The sequence below is a fragment of the Strigops habroptila genome, chromosome 7 (genome assembly GCF_004027225.2).
Source record: "Strigops habroptila isolate Jane chromosome 7, bStrHab1.2.pri, whole genome shotgun sequence".
Lineage (NCBI taxonomy): Eukaryota > Metazoa > Chordata > Aves > Psittaciformes > Psittacidae > Strigops > Strigops habroptila.
Genome location: NC_044283.2, coordinates 7,145,275 through 7,165,191, shown reverse-complemented (window position 1 = coordinate 7,165,191; position 19,917 = coordinate 7,145,275). Strand labels below are relative to the sequence as shown.

General features: G+C 42.3%; 1 protein-coding gene across 13 annotated transcripts in view; it reads left to right on the top strand.

The window, feature by feature from the left end:
- CTBP1 (C-terminal binding protein 1) overlaps positions 1-19,917 on the top strand; it is a 248,331-nt gene that overhangs the window by 157,336 nt on the left and 71,078 nt on the right. For 2 of the 13 annotated variants that reach the window (XM_030493178.1, XM_030493177.1), the window contains exon 1: positions 17,326-17,449. The exons of 4 other annotated variants lie outside the window; for them this stretch is intronic. In XM_030493178.1, coding sequence (XP_030349038.1) covers positions 17,329-17,449 — 121 coding nt within the window. In that variant the 5' untranslated portion in view covers positions 17,326-17,328. Of the gene's footprint in view, positions 1-17,325; positions 17,450-19,620; positions 19,863-19,917 lie in introns of those variants that run through there. 7 more of the 13 variants (XM_030493194.1, XM_030493185.1, XM_030493181.1 and 4 more) reach the window with 6 other exon arrangements.

Below are 19,917 nucleotides of genomic sequence, written 5' to 3'. Positions count from 1 at the left end.
ATTGCAGAATAAGTAGAAAGCATAAATCTGTGTGTGTCTTGAGAAGCTGTCAGGAGAATTTTCAGATTCGTCTTTCAGTCTGGTACCACAGGAGATCAGTACAAATGAAGTCAACACAGTAACGTCGTCAGGATTCAAAAGATCTTGCATCAGAAGCAGGACATAGAAGTGTTACTTTCTGCAACATGATTATTTTTTTCCCTCTTGTACCATCTCACAGAGATGTCAAAATTTGCCATTAGGTCACTTTAACTATTGAAGTTGAGAGGAGCAAATCATTAGTATTTCAATGTGGAAAACACCAGGGAGGAGTTTGAGGGTGAGGGCAGAGCAGCAGAGGTTACCCAGGGTATGATGGCCGAGCTCACTGACTTCTCTTGCAACTCAGCCAGTAACACCCTGCTCAAGGCTGTGCTAAAAGGCATGAGGGGCAAGTTCTCCTTCAGATGTTTTCCTCTGAAATCTAAATAAATCAATGTTATTAGAAGTTACAGGTGTCGTGATTTCAGGTACAAGCCCCACGTTGGCACAGTGCCCTGTGACACTTCCCTACTCAATTCAGTGATTTATGTCAGAAATCTTACCTCTTTAGGGCTGCGTTCCTGTGCTTTGGTCCATGCGGTTTGAGATGATGAACATCAAAATCACTTATGTGAAATGTACTTTTAAAAAATTAAATTGGTGATGAGGAATGAAGAGGCCATCAACTGACATCAGTCTAATAATATTTTATGCAGTAATTATGAACAAACACTTCATCATCTGGCCACAGTTTTCATCTCTAGGGCAGTTTATTTGCCATTATATAAAACAGAATGTGACAAAAACCCCTTACTAAAACAAAAGTCAGTTTGTCATTAGTTAGACTTGATGGAGTTTTAAATTATCTTATGTAAATTATCTTTCATAAGAACATTTAGCAGACTGAACTATATTGAAATCACAAGGTTTGTACTTAAAACATCCAGAAAATAGGTTATTTATTAAAAAAACCCACTTCATGCTCTTTTCAGTAATGATGAATGCAAGAAAGATAAAGTTGTTTCCATCATCGAATTTTCAAGTACAATTACTTAGCTGTGCTTGTACAATTAGCACTAAAATGCCATAGATATAAATGAACCTATAATCACACTTACAAAAATGTACCAAAGTGTGACTTTTCTGTGGCTGCTGGAAGAGGAGGCTGTAGGAGATATTGCTTAATCTGATTGGGTTTTTTCAATTGCCCAAATTGCACCTGAAGAATAAAAATGGGTATTTTCTTCTGAATAGTCACCTTGTTCTTAAATTCTTATTCCGATAAGAATTTAAAGGAGAATTAGATAAGAATTTAAGAAGAGGCCTAGGCAACAGTTAAATTCAATTTTAGAAGCCACACTCTTCTTAAGAACTGTAATTTTGCTCCCAGTAGGCTTTTAAATGCTACTCACATGCTGCCATCCAAGTCCCATTATAGATGTCAATGTTTCCTAAGTTAAGCTTTGTTTAAAAAGGAAAAAAAAAAACTTCTTTTTGAATGAAACGTGGAAGCAAATCATTAGATTAAATTGCTCAGGAAATGATATGTGTAAATTGGGTCTGTGGAGTCTTTGCACAGCCTGCAGTAAACTTGGAAATCTGAGGGCATCATATAGGTGGAAGGAGGGAGAGGCCACAGAGGAGGAGTTTAGAAACAATGCCCTGGCATGCAGGGGTGGTGTTAGGGAAATAAAAGCTCAAGTTGAGACTTGAATGTCAAGGGCAAGAAAAGGTTTCTACCATTGGTAGGATGAGGACTGGGAATGTGTTTCTGGGGACATGAAGCAGAAGGAAGTGACTGGGAACACTCAGCATGAATTTAGCCCAGATAAATCCTGCCTGTCGGAGCAGATTCACTTCAGTGAACTCCTGGCTGGATTTGGGGATGAGGGGAGAGCAGTGACCATCATTTCCCTTAGCTTTAACAAGGCTGTCAGCACTCCCTCCCACAGTGTTAATCAAGTTGGGAGGTTGCAGTGGGATGGTTGTAGTCTGGTGGGCACAGAGGAGTAAAGCTCTGGTTGGATGTTGGGCCTCAGGGGTTGTGTTTAGTGGGGTTTACCTGGAGATGGCAGCAAGTGGAGGATTGCAGGGATCTGTTGTGTTAGGAGATCCTGCTCATTTAACAGTAATAGATGAAGGCACCCAGTGATATTAGAGTTAACTGCAGCTTTTGACTACAACCAGTATCTTCAGATTCAAAACCTGTATGTATTTCTAAGTCTCGCTTGTTTAGTTCTGTAATAGGTCTTCACTAGGAAGAGGTTAGCGTCAATTCTGCTAAAGGAGAGTTAAGAGTGTAGGACAAACCCATTGAAGATTTTATTCCTCCCAGTAAACTTATTAACACCCTTCTCTTGGAAGGTCTTAACATTCAGGGAATTTACTAGCTAATATTAACCACTTATACCAGCAAGGTGTCAGGTTCTGCGTAGCCCTTGCAAAAAGGTGGGACAAATGCATGGAACTTCACAACCCTTCCCTGATTATAGAATCCCAGACTGGTTTGGGTCGGAAGGGAATTAAAGATCATACAGTTCCAACCCCCTGCCACAGGCAGGGACACCGTCCACTGGACCAGATTGCTCCAAGCCCCATTCAGCCTGGCCTTGCTGGATCACAGGCAGAAGGTAAATCCCAGTGGCAGGTTGACTGCAGGAGCACCAAGCTCAGGAGCTCAGAGGACTCTCCTGGACAGGATGACTCCATCGCAAAAATCATCCCCTTCTGCTTTCCAAGACCTGTATAAGCTGCCCCACCAGATGCAAGCAAAGATACCAACTTGTCATCCCACAAATACCTGTTTATAGCTGGTGTTTGGTTTTCCTATTGTCTTGCCTATACCTAATCTGTAACAGGAGAGAAAGTTTAGCCAAAAGACTGTCTGTGGTAAAAGATGGCTCTTATTATCTGTAGTTTTCTAGAAATCAGAATGAGTTACAGAGATAGTTGATTTTAAGGCAGGCAATATCCAAGACGGTGTACGGTACTGATTTAAGCATTTCTTTTATGATGAAATATATTATTCCTTTGGCTGTAGAAAGCATGTTAATAAAATACGGATTTATTTTACTGAAAATCTTTCAAGTTTTTAATACAGCTGTGAGCTGAAGTTTATTTTGGCACACTGAACTGTACTGTCTTCTACAGTTATTAAATGTTAATTGAATCCTTCTAGTCTTTCAGTGTAACCACCTGAAAACTACTGTCTGAAAAACAGGGATCTTTGTTTCATGTTCATAATTATTTTAGAGCTCTGGGAAGCAGAAATTAGTTTGTGTTAGTTGTTCTTTTGTGTAGTAAATAGTTACAAATTTAACCTGAAACTTCAGTCTTAGGGTCTTGTATACTTGAATGGGAAACTTTCATTGACTTCAATAACGTCAAGGCTTGGTCTGTAAAGAAAGAAAAATTGCTTCTTAGTTTTCCCAATAAATTGGAAAACAGAAAAATGCTGTTTTCAAGCTAAATTGATTGTGGAAACTAAAGACCAGTACATAGCTTACCCTTACTTCATGTGCCAGAATTATTGCAGAAGTGATTAGTGTATGTTTCAGGTTCCAGGAAAGGATATATTATTTTTTTCCTCCAAGCAGTGTTTCATGCAATTAATAGTAGCTCTGTGGGGGAGTGATGAGGAGTTAGCTCTGTGGCAGACTGGTTGAAGTAAGATTTGGGGGAATCTCTGTGTGTGTGGACCTCAGTGGTGGGACATCTGTGGCACCACCCACAGCGCATGTTAAGTTAAACACGCATACTTCTTTACTGGAAAAAGCCAAAATGAAGGATGAAAAGAGCAGACAGGCAGATGGAAGCACTGACATGTCTTATTAATGAATACGGTTGTGACTGGAGTACACAGATTGCTCAAGGCCAGGAGCTGCGATAGCCATCTCATAGGGAAGCAGCGTTGTCTTACACCCACTGTGTTTAATTCTTCTGTACAACATAGGTTGTACAGAATCATACTTATCATCAAAAAAACAAATGTATAAACCATGCTGGGGTTGACAGTCTTTTCTTATTCTAACAACAGCTTTTTTGGAGGTAGAAATGTTTCATTAACAGATTAATACAATTTTTATTGATCTTAATTTCTCCTTTACATATTCCATGTCTCCAGATGGTTAATTTATTACCTTTTTAGTGATCTTTCACAGGTTTGCCCAACAGAATTCTGTTTTCGTTTTTACAGTTTAGCTTCCCAATTGGCTTTTTGTGTTAGAATGGAAGTAAGGCTTCTTTCCCTAATCTGGACCTGCCATGATTAGGACCACTCTCCTCAACTCTACTCTTCATGTAATAGTAAAATGTTCAGCTCTAATAGAAACCACCAAAAAATATGTTAAAACATGCACATAATTCGGTGTGAGGCTGCTCTAGGTGGTATTTCCAAAATGGAGTAATTCTATTAAAACAAGTGTCATTTTACAGGCCTACAACTAGATTTTTTTGCTAGCAGTAGGAACTTCAGCTACTTGAACATAGGGAGGCCTGTTCTGGTGCATGAGACAGATTGAGGGACAGTGCAAACTGTAGGTTAGTCAACTTCTACAGGTTGATTTAAGGTATTTATTTATAGGGTAGCACCATCTAATCTTCATATATCTACTTTGAAACTAGAATGATGACAACATTGCTGACACAACACATCTGTACCATGGGTGAATGTATACCTGTATACATCTCATTAGGTGTACTGAGAGTGACTCTTCAGTTGTAGGGGGATGTCTAAATATTTTATGGATTTGCTCTGACAGGAAACATGAGTGTTCAATAAGCGAATACTATACATATTTTAAAGATGAGGAACCTGGACACATAGAAGGGAAGTGGTTTAGGATGACAGAATCAAGAACTGATTGTACTTTTCCTGAATCTTGGCTAGTGCCTTAATACTTCTGATTTCTCCCAATTACGAGGCGCCTCAGTCCTCTCACAAAAGCTCTTGCCAGCACAATTCCTCTAAGCGCCATCTTGCGCAAACTTTTTTCAAACTGAATGGAAAAGTCTGTGCTGTGTCATCAATTAAGATGTCAGCAGCTTAAATACCAAAAACTGATGGGCAACATCCAGTTCTACTTGTCAGATACAAGAATAGTCTTGCAGTGCACAGTACAGAACGTGCTTAAAGAAGCACTTACTGAGCTAAACCCGAGCAGGGTGGCAGTAGCATTGGTACTTAAGAAGTACACATTGCCATCTCATTATCTCTTGCTGAAAACACTTCTGCCAGCAACACACCCCGTGTGTTGTGATGAAGGTGCTGCAGAAACATTTTTTCTTGTTGCAGATCATGCTTCGAGTACCTGGCACAGTGATCTGTTGATTCACTGCCAGTCTCCGAACATCTCTGCCTCGGTGCACTGGGGTAGACAAGTGCATGAACCCTAGTTGAGTTATTTAATGGCAATAAAAGCAACTTGTTATTAATTTCGTACTGAAAGTCCTTGAGTTCAGTGTTTCACGTGCTGTGGGGCTTCCCACTGAAGTCCAGTTGAAATCTACTCTGTTTGCGGTGCTCTCAATGGGATCATCACGAGCTCTCTCCCGGAATTTAGCTGGTTTATGATAAGACATTCCTCTTCATCACAACTTCTCACTAGTAATTGCTTCCTGTTAATGGACATCATGAGCAGAGAGAGATTTATATTAGTAGATGATGCTCAGTGAAAGACAGATCATCTGTTGTGTTCATTCCTACAGGGAAGCAGAGCAATGACCAACAGTTCATCATCTGTAAGTTTTTGGAGCTGTAACTCTCCACAGTGTAGGATCAGGGGGGAATTTCCAGGCTACCTTGAGCCTCTTTGTATCACATGTATTCCTGATACAGTTCAGCCTCAGACTTTTTATTAGTCTGATCTTTCAGAAAGGCATTTGAAATATTCAGAAGATGAAGACACCACTGTAACCCTTGATAGTATAGTCAATAACATCTACTTAATAAAAAAAGAAACTAGAAAATACAGATTCTGAATGAGATTCTAAGCTGCTCATTCTTATTGTGTCTTCCTCTCAGATTAAGCAGTCCTTTAGTGTCTGGTATTTCATCCTGCAACGTGTAATCGTTTTCTCTCTCATGGTTTTTTTGTTGGCAATCTGAATACATTGTGTTCTTCAAGGCATTTTTCTTCAGCAGTGAGTTCTTCTTTTTGCATCCTTTCAACCATACTGAATATGAACACCAGAGCTGGCAGCAACAGTTAACTATTTACAATGTCAGTAATCCTATCCACAGTGGCAAAAATGCCCTCCATACTTGAATTTAACTATTTCTTCCAGAAAAACGTTATCTCCTCTTGTTGAGGTACTGTTCCTGGAGCTCACACAGAGTTGCTCATCACTTTTAAAGCTCTAGTTCCCTACACCGTCAGTGTGACAGTAGTCTTTTCTAATGGCAAAGCTTTCCATCTTGGTTTTATTAAAGTGTGTTTTGTTTCTGTGATCTTCATTTATCTGTGATCCAAAACGACTGTGTGCTTGTGCTGTTGCTGTTATTTTTTACAGGCAGTTGTTATTGTTTTTTGTCATGTTCACAGTCATTTTGGCAAAGATTTTTTATCTGTGTCCACATCGTTGGTGAAGATGATGACAGATACCCATTAGGAGGATCTCTACTGAGACAGTTTTTCATTGACAAATGTGTCCTAAGTGAACCGATTCATAATCCTTTTAATATGTGTTTGTTTTAATCAGTTTTGTGTAGCACTGACTTTTCGATGTGGAATGTCAGTAGTGCTAACTCAGACACCCTGCAAAGCTCTTATTTATTGCATCTTCATGGCTGCCTAGATGAATTTGTTAGACGTTTATGAATCCTGGGGATGAATGTAGTATAAAGATCAAGAGGATTATTTTATAGTGAAAATAATTTACTATTTGGTAGAAATAATCAATAAAGTGTGAGTACACCGTGTCTGGATTTCACCAGTAGTTCGTTTTTGTTCTGCTGCATTCTTGCTGGCCAGATCAAGAAGTTCAGAAATGAATTCATACCACATCCGCCCAATGGCCCATGAATTTCTGCAGTTGTACTTTATTAATTAATTGAGACCATAATCCAGTACTAGGAAAGAGATACATAAAAAAAGAATTTACTAAATACCTATAAAATAGCCTTCCAGTGGGGAAAATGGACTTGAAATCTCTATTAGTATTTGGCTCACTCCTTTGAATATGAAAGTGCATGAAGAACTGCACAAAATTAGAATTATTTTTCTAATGCATCCGTGTGGGTGTTCTCAGTTTCTGTAGAGAAGAGGTATTCCATTCCCCACTGTAACTCCATGTGTAGTAAGTAGAATATGTAGTACAACTTGTCTGGGTCAGAATGAAGTAAAATTATACTGTGATATTCTTCCATTTCTGGTAGTATAAGCTGCTGAGAATTCTCTTTTGCAATTATCTTGATTATTTAAATTCTTTGAATGTCCTTGTGAGAGTGATACACCGTTCTTACTGGCTAAAATTATTTAGCTGATTCTTTCCTCACTTAATGTAGGGGGAGAAAATCAATAGAAAAGATAATATTTTAGCATCAGTTGATCCTAGGGTCTTATTTGATTCCAGCTAGCAGGCTAAGTAGCAAATGCTCTTAGCAATTGTTTCTCTTAGTGGAATTTTGAAAGCACCAAGAGAAATCTTGATCCATGGAGACAGTACAATAATTCACATTGACATATTTTCCCCATTTGCCACAGGGCAAGTGGAACTATTAATGCTCCTGTGCAAAACCTTTTTCTCCTTTTCTCTGAACAGAAACAGTGTTGATCGTCACAGTGGATTATATGCAAAAATTCAGACTATCCTGCAGCCATCAAAGGGAAAAGGATTCAGAAAATGTATTATCAGTGCTACCTTTGCTTTTTTTTCCTCAAATAGAAACCCCTGTGCAAGAAGTACATGTATTAATTTAAATTGTGGGGTTTTGTAGTGTTTGGGAGGTTTCAATGGTTGTTTTAAGCAAAAAGGCATTTCTGGGGCCAGGGAGCAGGCAGCAGTGATTGTAAAATAAGCTGTTTGAATACTGCATGTACACATGAACTGATTCTAACAGAAGAATCTTCTCTGAATCCATTCTGTGCCTCACAACGTACAGTCAGCGCCCAACGGAGACAGCCGTTCCAATCATGTATACACAAGGAAGAGTTGTTATCCATTGTAGTATTTTGCCTGCAGCTTTGAGAGACCCAATTTTATCTTCCCCTAAGCAGCAGAAACGATGTCAGCATCAGCATGGTACTTCTTTTCTTTGGCTGTTTCAAGAACTGAGAAATTGAACTGTTTTGTAAAACGTGTATAAATTTAAGCAATTTCACTCAGTGCAGTAGTACTGCTTTTGAAATTAGATTTAACCATGAGTTCTTGAAAACCTGGTTGGTTCGATGTTCAGGAAATAAGAGACATTTGCCTACTAATAGTGCCAGAAATCACAATTACACTGTGAGGAGAAGTAATGATAGATGACCAAATATTCATCTTCTCAATGTCCATCATGTTGACCGTTAACGTTACTAAAATCTGTGTATGCTATTAGATTAAAAGTTAATTAGAACAAATTTCTAGATAAATTAGCGAACAGTTTGTTTGGTGTCCTTTTCATCTTCCCAACCCCCCTTCTTTTTTTTTTTCAGGAGAGCCAAGAGACTGGGCTTAGGTCACAAATGAGATGAGTTTGATGACCTCAGCCTGTGGCCTCAAAGACATTCGTCTACATCTCAAACCATCCATAGATTTTAGCACAATTGGAAATCTCTTGTCAGGAAAGATCCAGGAATAGACAAAGAAAACTTAACTCTGGTTGTGATTATAAAACCACGAGAAACAAAGTCAGTCACCCCTTCCCTCTCAGTTCCTGATATTGAGTGAAAGTTACAGTTGTGGTGGTTGAAGGGAAGAACGTTCAGAATACTCTCACTGAACCAGTGTAGGGTGAGGTTTTATTCTCCTTAGACTGTTTATTATCTACATGAATTATTGTTCATTCCTCTCGTGATAGTTTTTTCTGATGTGGGTTTCTCTATAATGTTAATCATATAGGTGCATTCTCTGGGAAAACACAAACTTTAACCCTTCTGGGTCATGGGTCTCAGAAGCCACTTTAGCTGGAGATCAGCACAGTACAATGATCCACAAAGTATTCTCATTTGTTTCCAGGTCTTTCAGGAAAAGCTAATTAATTATTTATACATTATCTATATACATTTACTTCTTATTACAGCTCAGTTGTCTTTAGCCTGCACTAGTTAATTTCAAGTACATTTTTCCTAAGGTAACTTCATCATCCCTGATACAACTTGCACTGTTCATAAAGCGTACTGAATCATTTTAATTAAGATCCCAATCTGTTTGCATGGATGTATTTTCCTTTTTGTGGATGTCTGCTGAACTTGACTCTTCCCATAGTGATGTACAAGCCTGTACTGTGACCATTCTTTCAGATACATAAAATAATACAAATTAGTAAAAGATTATTCTAATATCAGTGACTCTTCTGCTGGCCAGGGGAATAAATAGGATCTAAATAAAAACTAAGAATTTGAAGCAAGGGAAAAGAAATTGTCGGCAGAAAAGGACCTGGGGGTGCCAATTGATGGCTGGCTGAAGATGAGCCGTGGTGAGGCCCCACCTTGAATCCTGTGTCAGTTCTGGGCCCCTCACTACAAGAGAGACATTGAGGTGCTGGAGCAGGTCCAGAGAAGGGCAGCGCGGAGCTGGTGAAGGGTCTGGAGCACAAGTGTGATGAGGAACGGCTGACGGACCTGGGGTTGTTCAGCCTGGAGAAAAGGAGGCTCCAGGGAGACCTTATTGCTCTCTACAACTACCTGAAAGGAGGTTGTGGTGAGGTGGGGGTCGATCTCTTCTCCCAGGTAACAAGCGATAGAACAAGAGGTAACAGCCTGCAGCTGTGCCAGGGGAGGTTTAGATTGGATATTAGGAAAAATTTCTTCCTCTGAAGGGTTGTAAAGAATTGGAACAGGCTGCCCAGGGAATTGGTTTGAGTCGCCGTCCCTGGAGGTATTTAAAAGATGTGTAGATGAGGTCCTTCGTGACATGGTTTAGTGGTGGACTTGGCAGTGCTGGGTTAACAGTTGGACTCAATGATCTTAAGGTCTTTTCCAATCTAAACAATTCTATGATTCTGTGTCACAGCTCATGATGAGCCCTTTGTGGGCTTTCCACAAAGTCATCATGAATCACAGACACTGCAGATGTATCAGCCTGGCCACCTTGGCAACGCCTGCCTGGCATAAGAGTTACTGTGTTTAAAATTGCGCTGATGATTCTGCTGTCGAGAGGAGTGGTCCTTCTGAGATGATGGAGTTCCCAAAAGACAATCGTAGAACCATCGTTGTGCTGCACTGGGATACAAATTCAACAAAACATCTCTGTCAGATGGTGTTTTCCTGTGTAGAGGAGTTGAACCATTCCAAAGATGACAGTTTAGCAAACATTTCCATGAGACATGTTCTCTCTGCAGCGTTTTCTTCATGCAATATTATAAGACTTTTGGAAAGTTTATCCAATAATCTTTAAATAATACCATCCTATCATAAGGCACAGTGCTGCCTTAGTCTGTAAGGCTGAGGTATTTGCCAACAAATACCAGCTCAAGTAGCAGTAAATCTGTTGGTACTGATTATCACCTATTTGAATCGACTTTTCTTCTATAGTGAAATTGTATGTTGCATTTATATAAGTACTATGATCAGGCAGTCTTTGCTAGGATAACAGTCTGCTTCTCTCTTTATATTTTACAGCAATACAAAGGAAACTTTTTCAATATAGTTCAATACTCTTTTTCATATCACTGTGTAAGCTGCCACATAAACTGATGTCCTTTGGAATTTGAATTCTATCTCAGGAGTCTTGCAAAGGGATAAGGATTTCTTGCAGTTTACTTTTCAGCTATTGAGTTTTAAATCATGAGAATTGGAAGTAAAAAAGTTGCACAAGAGTCTTTATTTTGGTTTAGTAAATGAAAAAAAGGTGTACCTCCCAATAAAATGTTTGTTAGAAAAATATACTAGGAGAGTTATAGAAATATTAGTACGTTGCTAGATCTATAAGCAGAGAAGATGAAATGTGTTTCTGTGGCTAATGGATTATGTGTTTTACACATGAAACCTTGCTAGTTCCTTTTTACTGTTCAAAAATCATTGACCATTCACTGTTATGGATTGCCTCGCCCGTGTATTGTTCCATATGTTGTAACTATGGAATTGATTTTCACTGTCTGTCTCTTTGCTGCTGTTTTCCTCCACTCTTAATTTGCCTGTTTTCTTAGAGTACAAAGGGCTGTTCATTGAGATTATTTCTATTTTTACATACTCAATGGGATGTTTTTCTTACTTTGTTTACAAATATACAAGTCTGGATATACTGCTTTTAAAATGACATTAAAACGAGATAAAAAATCCAGTTAGAGCTTACGCTTTTCATTATGGTCCATTAAATTCTCTACTAGTTATCTGGAGGCAGATTTTATTATGTTCAAACAACGGTGTTCAGGTTTTTTGATGTGCAAATGTTTTCTGTAGTTTGTTACAGCTGCTGTGCAAAGTGTGAATTACTGAAGGTATCAGAAGTGCTTGATCGATGGTGTACAGATGCTGAGTAGTGTTATGGTGTAGTATTATCAGATTTTAATGTTATGTGGATGTGATCAGTCAGTGAAAAGCAAGGTGCTGCCAGAGAGATGGTGTGTGTCTCAGGAGCTGGCGTGATGTTTCACTAGACGTCACTTTTTGCTCACTAATGAACCATTCTCTCTCTTATCTTGGTACGAGGCGATAGTGGAGTGCTGGTAGTGCAGTATTTCACGAGGATACAAAGCAGTGTTCAATTTGGAAGAGGATGAAATTCAAGACTGATGACTTGTAATTGTCACAAGTAAATTTGACAAAGCAAGAGAGTTCATTTCAATGTCATAGACGTACATAATCCCAGTGCGTGGTTGTGCTCAAGGTCCTTCGCAGCAAATGGACGTTTTCAAGTAACAGACGTTGTTTTGCTTTTGCATCCTTTCGTATCCTTGCTATCTTTTCAGACTGATAAGCCTCACGGTTATTTTGAGAGAAACATCTCTAGATAAATGCTTAGCAAGATGTTGTTTTGACTTCATACCTTTATCTTTCCTGAAGGGGTCCTCAGTTTTGTGGTATGTGTTTCAACCAAGGCAGTATGACATTCTCTATGCCACCTAGTGCATGAATGATGTTTATAAGTGCGAATATAATCGTTTGGGAACTTTAAAATGATCTCTGATACAACTATAGCTTCTTTCCCGGCTACTTGTGTATATTTGACAAAAATAAGATGCCAAGTGTGCTATAAGGGAACTGAAGAGGAGGTGGAGGATAATAGCGTGCAAATGACATTGCAGCACAGAGACCACTAAGTTAGTGCCAGTTGAAATCAGTATGAACACACAGCATCTCCTAGAGATGCCCCTGCAGCTGCTTTAGTGTGGTGCCAGGTCCAAAATAATTAATCCCACTTCTGAGCAGCTAATCACCTCACATTTGGAGTAACGCTGGCAAATCTAAACTGCTTATGGCTTCAAAGCTAGAGCAGACACCAAGCCTGCAGCTTTAAGCATCACCTCTGGAAGTGGTGTAGGCAGGGGGCTGCCCTTAAATCCATGTAGGCCAAAATCCCTCTTGCACATCACATTTGAATTTGATTTTCTGCATCTGTTAAGTTTCTGAGCAGACTGTCTGAGACTGAAGACATACCCATAATAGCAAGTTCACTAAGGACACCCACTGGTTCTCCTGAGGCCACTGGCTGGTTAAGTATTCTCTGTATTACCTGGGAAATTACTACCACCAAACAGGTTACTGAATCTACTACAAACTTGCAGTTTTTCATCCCTTCAGTTGGCCTCAATATGTAGATCTGCTTCTTTGCATACAGAATGCAGCATCACAAAAAGAGTATCTGTTTTTCATTATAATTTTAAAGAGACAATCAGATGTCATAACTATTCTGTATGGGTCTGAGCCGACTGCCCTTAACCATCTAAAATACAATACTTTGCTTCATGACCAGCCTCAGACTGATTTAAAACTTGAGAAGTAAATTACTACTCAATAGTAATCTGCTACAATCCAGTTCTATGAAAGTAAATGCAGAATGTTGTTGTTCTGGTTCATTATGTTGAAAGTATATTGCATTATAATTGTTAATGGAATTTTTTAGTATAATATATTCCAGATGCCTTCTTTAACACCCTGGGAGACAGCAGGATCAGTGGTCTCACTTGCCTCTTGAGGGGCTGTCCACTGTCCATAGAATTTTGTTAGTGGCCAAAGTAAAACTTTTAAGAACTGGTAGGAGCCTGAGTGTAGTATCTCTGCAACTTAGCTTGAATGAGCTCCAAGATCTCAGACAGGTGAGAAGGAGAAAATCTTCCCCTGGGTTACTAAGCCACTTTTTGTTCTTTTATGTTAATTGGCTGTTCATTCCTGGGAACACAGATTGCGCTGCTTCTCCCTTTACCTCATCCAATGTCAAATCCCCAAAGAAGCCCTGCCAGGGGAGCGAGCCATATGGGGCTGGTTGCAGTTGTTCCTTCAGGTCTGGATTTATTCCACTGTGAACAGATGGACAATGGCTGACATCCACTAATGGTTCTCGATAGGCTTCTTTTGCTGTTCATCTCTATCTTCTTTCTCTCTTTAGCCAGAGCACAGACCTTCCTGGAAATGGTCCGTTAACTCCTGACTAGTCAGAAAATGATACCTCTCATTTAGCAATAACCAGAAAGTGCAGAGGATTTAATTCCACCCTGGTTCTTGTGTTTTTAGCACTTGTAGGAAGAGGGTGAGATCAGGAAGAAAATCCCTTAGTCACTTAATACAGATAACATCAGAGGAGAGAGGGGTTTTGTGTTCACTGATTTGAAGGAAATGTGTTCTTCCATTCATTCAGCACGCTGCAAAGCTTTTTCACTTCTGTATGGCTGGTATTTCCAGCACAGAGCTAGTATAGCCGTTCCATTTTGAGAAAGGAGCAATGCACATTTGGCATTTCAAAAATGACTGAATGTCTGACACAGCTGAACTTCTTGTTCATTAAGTGGAACTTTAACCTACGACTTTGATTCTTCAGCAGACTTTCTTTTTGACAGTAGATGAAGGTCCTCTATTTTATTTCATGCTCGCGATGATCACCATTTCTTAAAGATGAAGTGTCTCCCTTTCGTCAATTATTCTTTTTTCCATTTCCCCCCTCACAACCTGCTGAAAATGTTCTGCAAAATGGCTTTCTCTTTCACATCAACCAGAAAGCATTAACTTCCTACAGCACAAAGTTTCACACAGAGGAAGTTACACCTAAAAAAAAAAAGAAGCTGTAATTAAAACACGCAATTGCAACATGAAAGTAGACTGATCTCTGTGCGTGTGTTTTATAAACAAATGCTTTTCAGGATCTGAGTGAAAGAAGTAAGGAAGCATTTAAATCCAACCAAAGTTTTCTGTCCAGATTTTAAATAAATTGAATTGAGGCATTTTTATTAGGCATTTTATAGATCTCTTTTTAGGATAAAGTTTTAAGTGTTGGTTCTGCTTTATCCAACCATCGTTTTCTTCTGACACAAATCCCTTTTAGGATCAACTAATAGCATCAGCAGGATTTACTGTTGACGAAAGTTCAGATACTGCATTGAAATATAATCTTGTATTTTGATTAAAAATGCATAAAGGTTTTAAAACGATGGTTTTAGAAACTGTTATGATGGATGACGCATGTTTGATAATGAAGCAAAAACATGCCTCAAAGAGCCAGCACGCACAGCTGTGGCAAACTAAAGAAAATCTGTAAGTACACAATCACAGTATCTAGACGTAAAAATATTGTCAAACCTCATTATTCACTTTAGAGAGCATTCGACATGTATCTTTGCTCCTTGCTTAGACACTACAACAGTAAAACTTCCTCTTTCAGTATCTTCAAAGCCACATCTGCTAAAGATATTGTACCCTAATGTATCTAATTTGTGAAAGCCCAAGGTCATGCCCTTATGCTTAGACGTTCTGGGGGGAATAAAACTTGTACTTAAATTATACATATGGCTGTTAACAGATACACTTAAAACAATGTATTTACTCTTCAGCACATGTGCTCCTCCAGCTGACTCTTAGGAAGCCAAGAAACAGTTTGGGGGCTTCGAAAAACACCATAATTCTTAGTGCAAAGCACGGAAGACGCTCAGCTGTGTAACATTACTGTTAAAAAATAAAATTAGTTGCAGTGATAGCGGTGCCAAAATGTGGTAAGAGGATGGGGATTTTTCTGTTTTGTGGAAGATTTACTTATATTGTGGCTGTATAAGCCATGGTCTAAACAATGTGAAGATCAATGCATGTTCGGTGACCTGGAGGGGAGCTGGAAAACATAGGAAGTAAAATGGATGGGGCAGCGGAAGGCTTGGCTGGAGTCCTCTGGTCTGCTTCTGGATTTCCTTATGTCCCGTCTAAAACTAGGCCACTGACAGCCATGCAGGGGAGGAGGACTGAACTCTGGGTGAAAGCGAGCTTGATTTTCTTAAACAGAAAGAGCATTGCATTGTGTTCTGAAGGAAAACGTCAATTGCTGCTGGGTTATTTCATTCTCTTTTCCATCCTGAGAGTCTTCGCAGTTCATTCTCTAGAGCAGGTGCCTTGTGGCAGCTGTCACAGCAGGGTGGAGAGACCTTTCCATAGGGGAGACAGGGTCAGATAACCTCTCTCCTTTGGCGGGTGCAAATCTGCTCTTGCAAATAACGCGGTTGGTCCAGTTACAGTCAGATGAGGATCCAGCCCGTGATGTTTTCCCAGGAAACGTGAGTTTGTGATGTGTGCATGTGCGCCGGGAGGGAAGCAAGTCCAGCATTACCTCTAGTGTGCAGATTTGTTAAGTCTATGTACAACCAGAAAGGAAAAAGAGCAAGCATATGAATCCCTTCATGAAGTAGCGTGGAGAATACCAAACTGCAGTATTAATAACCTCCTGTTACTGAATACTCCATCTGTTCATCATGCCAACTTATCCTCACTTAGAGCACTCCCCTTGTCATAATATTTTGTACCACACTCCCCTCCCTCCTCGAGGCAGCAGTTCCAGTTTAGAACTAAACATTTGCCCAGTCATGTAACCCCACCGAGGACATGGTCTTGTTGCCTCTATCTGCTTATGTTTCTCTATAAAAGAAATGTAACCGAACTCTTAATTTCAATGCTGAATTTTCATTTTCCACTATTAGTTTTTCCCAGAGATACTTCCCTATCCATATTGGTATTCACAGACATTTCATTTGCAGTTTAAGTGTGTTCTACACCTAATGCTCATTCCTGCTGATACTTTGCCACATGGCAACTTCAGCAGTGAAAAAAAAAAACCCACCATGATTTTCTTCTTACAGCTTTGATATGTATGTATTTTTATATTTGCTAACATCTATAAATGGCAATAAAGTGGTTAACCACTTTAAAGTGATTAAAACCAAATTTGTTTATTTATACAACCCCCACATGAGGCGCTTGGCTAGATGCTGCCCTAGTGATGCACAGTGAGAATCTTGAGAAACTATGTTGTTTGAGGGATGTCTGAGACGTCTACACGGAGCCACGAAAGGCTTTCCCATGAAAGCAGGAGGAAAATGAAGTTAAATCAGAGGCTGCATAAAACTTGTCTTGGGAGTTACCTCTCAATTCTGCTGAATAACCCCATGAAATGGACAATAACTGGAGAATGATGGGGAAAAACAAGTTATTAAGGAGCTGGGCGAGGTTGCTAAAGGCTGCCTATAAGCTAAAATCCTTTACTTGTGCCCTGGATTCCTGAAATCCACACAATGTGGGAGGCTGAAACCGTACTTTATAACCTTTGGGTTCAAATATTCCCCTCTCAAATAAAAAAAGCAAAGAAAAGCCCTCCAAAAAGCACAGGAAAATCTACATAAGAAGCACAGAAGAGATGATCTGCTCCCTAGTATGGAGCATGTCACTTATCGAAGTGAATTGCTAATGTTTGCTGCCTAAGAGTCCCTATAATTATTTGTCTGGTCTAATACACCTACCACCTATATTCTAAGTATTGCAGAGCAATCCTGCAGAACAGAAAAACCTCTTAAATCTTCATGTCTACCCCTCCCTTCCTGTGTGCTCGTTGTGTTTAAGTATCACCCACGGTCCCGGAGTGCAGTGTCGGCAGAATTAACTCTCAGATCACCCCACAAAGTGATTAAAAGCGTGTGCGAGGACGCACCGAGAGTTTGCGCAGGGATCTCGGCATGGCGTGAGGCGGCAGGACAGACAGATGTACATTGGGATGGACAGATGTACATTGCGACACACAGATGTACACCGAGCTCGCTGCCTCTTGGCTGGGGCACCCCAAACTCCAGCTCAGTGGCCGGTTTGCCCTCTCCTCCAAGCCGGTAAGAGCTTTATTTCTCTCCACATCACCACTAAGCTCAAAAAATAGTGGTAATATCTTAATTTTATCAGAGCTTGGCCTCAGTCGTTATCTGAGGGGGTGTCAGGCCCCCTGTCACGCCTGAGGTACCGCTGTGGAACGCAGGCTTTGGGGCCGTTTGCAGCGTAATCGCTGACAGAAACCGAGCGTTTTATTACTGGAAAAAGCGAAAAACGGTGCTTTCGCTCGCCGGGCTCGTCTGTGGGGAGGGGACGGAGAGAGCGAACACCCTGTCTCCTCCCAGCCGCGGCTCCGCTGCCCGGCCGCGGGTTGTGGGGAGGAGGAGGGTGCTTGGCTGTGCGAGAGGTGGACAAGTTTCTCGGCTGGCCCGACCCGGAGCTCTGGGCGCGGAGCAGCGGGGCGGGACGGCGGCACGGCGCGGGGCCATGGCGGCGGAGCGGCCCCGCCGCCCTCACCGCCTCCCTTCACCCGGGCGGGGCGAGGCGGGGCCCCGTCGGCTGACACCGCCGGCCGCGGGGGCGCCGCCGCGCCGCCTGCGGTTGTCGTCCGCCGCCGGCACCGTTGTTTGGGCGGGTTGGTGAATAGCGGGCTCTCGGGGGCACCCCCGTGTGGTGGCGCGGAGCGGGGGGAAGGCGAATGGGGGGTGTCGCCGGGTTTTGGGCGCTGGCGATAACACCTGTTTTTGACCCAAATCTTAGTGTTGGTTCCATTTTGGGCAGCGCAGAGGTGGAATGCTGGATTTGTGCTTATTTCCCTGTCAGTGCACGCAGGATCCACCGCGGCAGCCGCTCCTCGGGTGCCCCATCACTCGCCTTCCCTCTCCCCAGAATGGCGCCTGAGGGCTCCAGCTGCCTTTTCCCAGGGTCCACCCTGCGCTGGGTGATGATTTGTGGTACAAGTAGCATAAATACGGTGTTAATTGTGATTAATTTGGTACTACTGCATGGTGTCGTGGCAGCAGAATTGGCCCTGTCTGTAGTTGCTGGTTTCTGGGGGAGCAGGCACAGGAGCTGATTGTGGGGACCCCGAAATGGGACGAGGGACGGGAGCTGTGGATGGGGACACCTGGGGTCCACTGTGGTGGCCTCACAGTGGCAGTGCAGTGAGAAGAAGGAGACAGCTGGGTAGTAAAGCAGAAGAGCTTTATCATTTAGAGACCAAGGGTGAGGGTTGAAGAGGATTTGGTGCCGTTTGCCTCACGCTTCGGGTTTAGTGGGAATGTGTCAGGGTATCCCCAATGGGAAAGAATATCAGGATGGGGCTTAGGAGCAGCCTCGTCTAGCAGAAGGTGTCCCTGCCCGAGGCAGGGTGTTGGAGCTGGATGAGCTTTAAGGTCCCTTCCAACCCAGACCATTCTGTGGTAAGACAAGGGGTAATGGCTTTAAACTGAAAGATAAGACGTTACAAAGAAACTCTTCCCTGTGAGGGTGCTGAGGCGCTGGCACAGGGTGCCCAGGGAAGCTGTGGCTGCCCCATCCCTGGCAGTGTTCAAGGCCAGGTTGGACACAGGGGCTTGGAGCAACCTGCTCTAGTGGAAGGTGTCCCTGCCCGTGGCAGGGGGTTGGAGCTGGATGAGCTTTAAGGTCCCTTCCAACCCAAACCATTCTGTGATTCTACGATGATTTTAATGCTGTTCATCTAAACCCATCCCCACGGGCGGCAGTGCCAACCCCAGCCCTGCTGCTTCCCTGTGGGACCACAGGGATGGTTTTTGGCTTTGAGCCCAGCACAGGGGCTCCTACTGGAGTCACTAAACCCCGCTTACACTCAGTAGGAGCAAAATTAGTGTGTTTTGATTTTTTGTTTCATTTTGTTTATAAATTAACAGAGGTGAAACAAGGGAGAAAACCCTTAGTCGAATCACAAAAAGTAAGAAACACCAGAAGCGCCAGATGTTTTGGGATGCCAGGGAGGGTGTGAAATGCAGGTAATCTTCCAACTTTGTGGAAGTTTAAAGAAAACAAAATGCAAAAGCGGCCGCATTATGTCCTACAAGCTGGAGCTTTCGGTGTGACAAGCGAACCAAGCGGGACTCTCCCAAGCCCGCTTGCGCCCGCCCCGCTCTCATTTTGTCTCCGGTGCTTGCTTAGAACCAAGAGATCGAGCCCGAGGAGGAGAAGAAGGAGGCGGCGGCGGCGGCGGCCGCTCCCCGCCGGGAGGGCGGGCTGGTAGCGCGGGCGCGCGCGCGGGCGGCGCGGTCGGGCATGCGCGCGGCGGCGGCGCGCGCGCGCCTCAGCGCCTTCAGTGGAGGGTCGCCCGCGGAGCAGCCGCCATATGCCGCGGCGGGCCGCGCTTCCATCGCCAGCCTCGGCGTCGCGGAGCGGCGGTGCCCCCCCGGCCTCCACCCCGCGGCGGGCGCGGACGTAGCGCTTCAATGGGAAGTTCTCACTTACTAAACAAGGGCTTGCCTCTAGGTAACCGATCTCGCGGCGCGGCGGCCTGGTCGCGGCGGTGGGGATCGGAATGGGG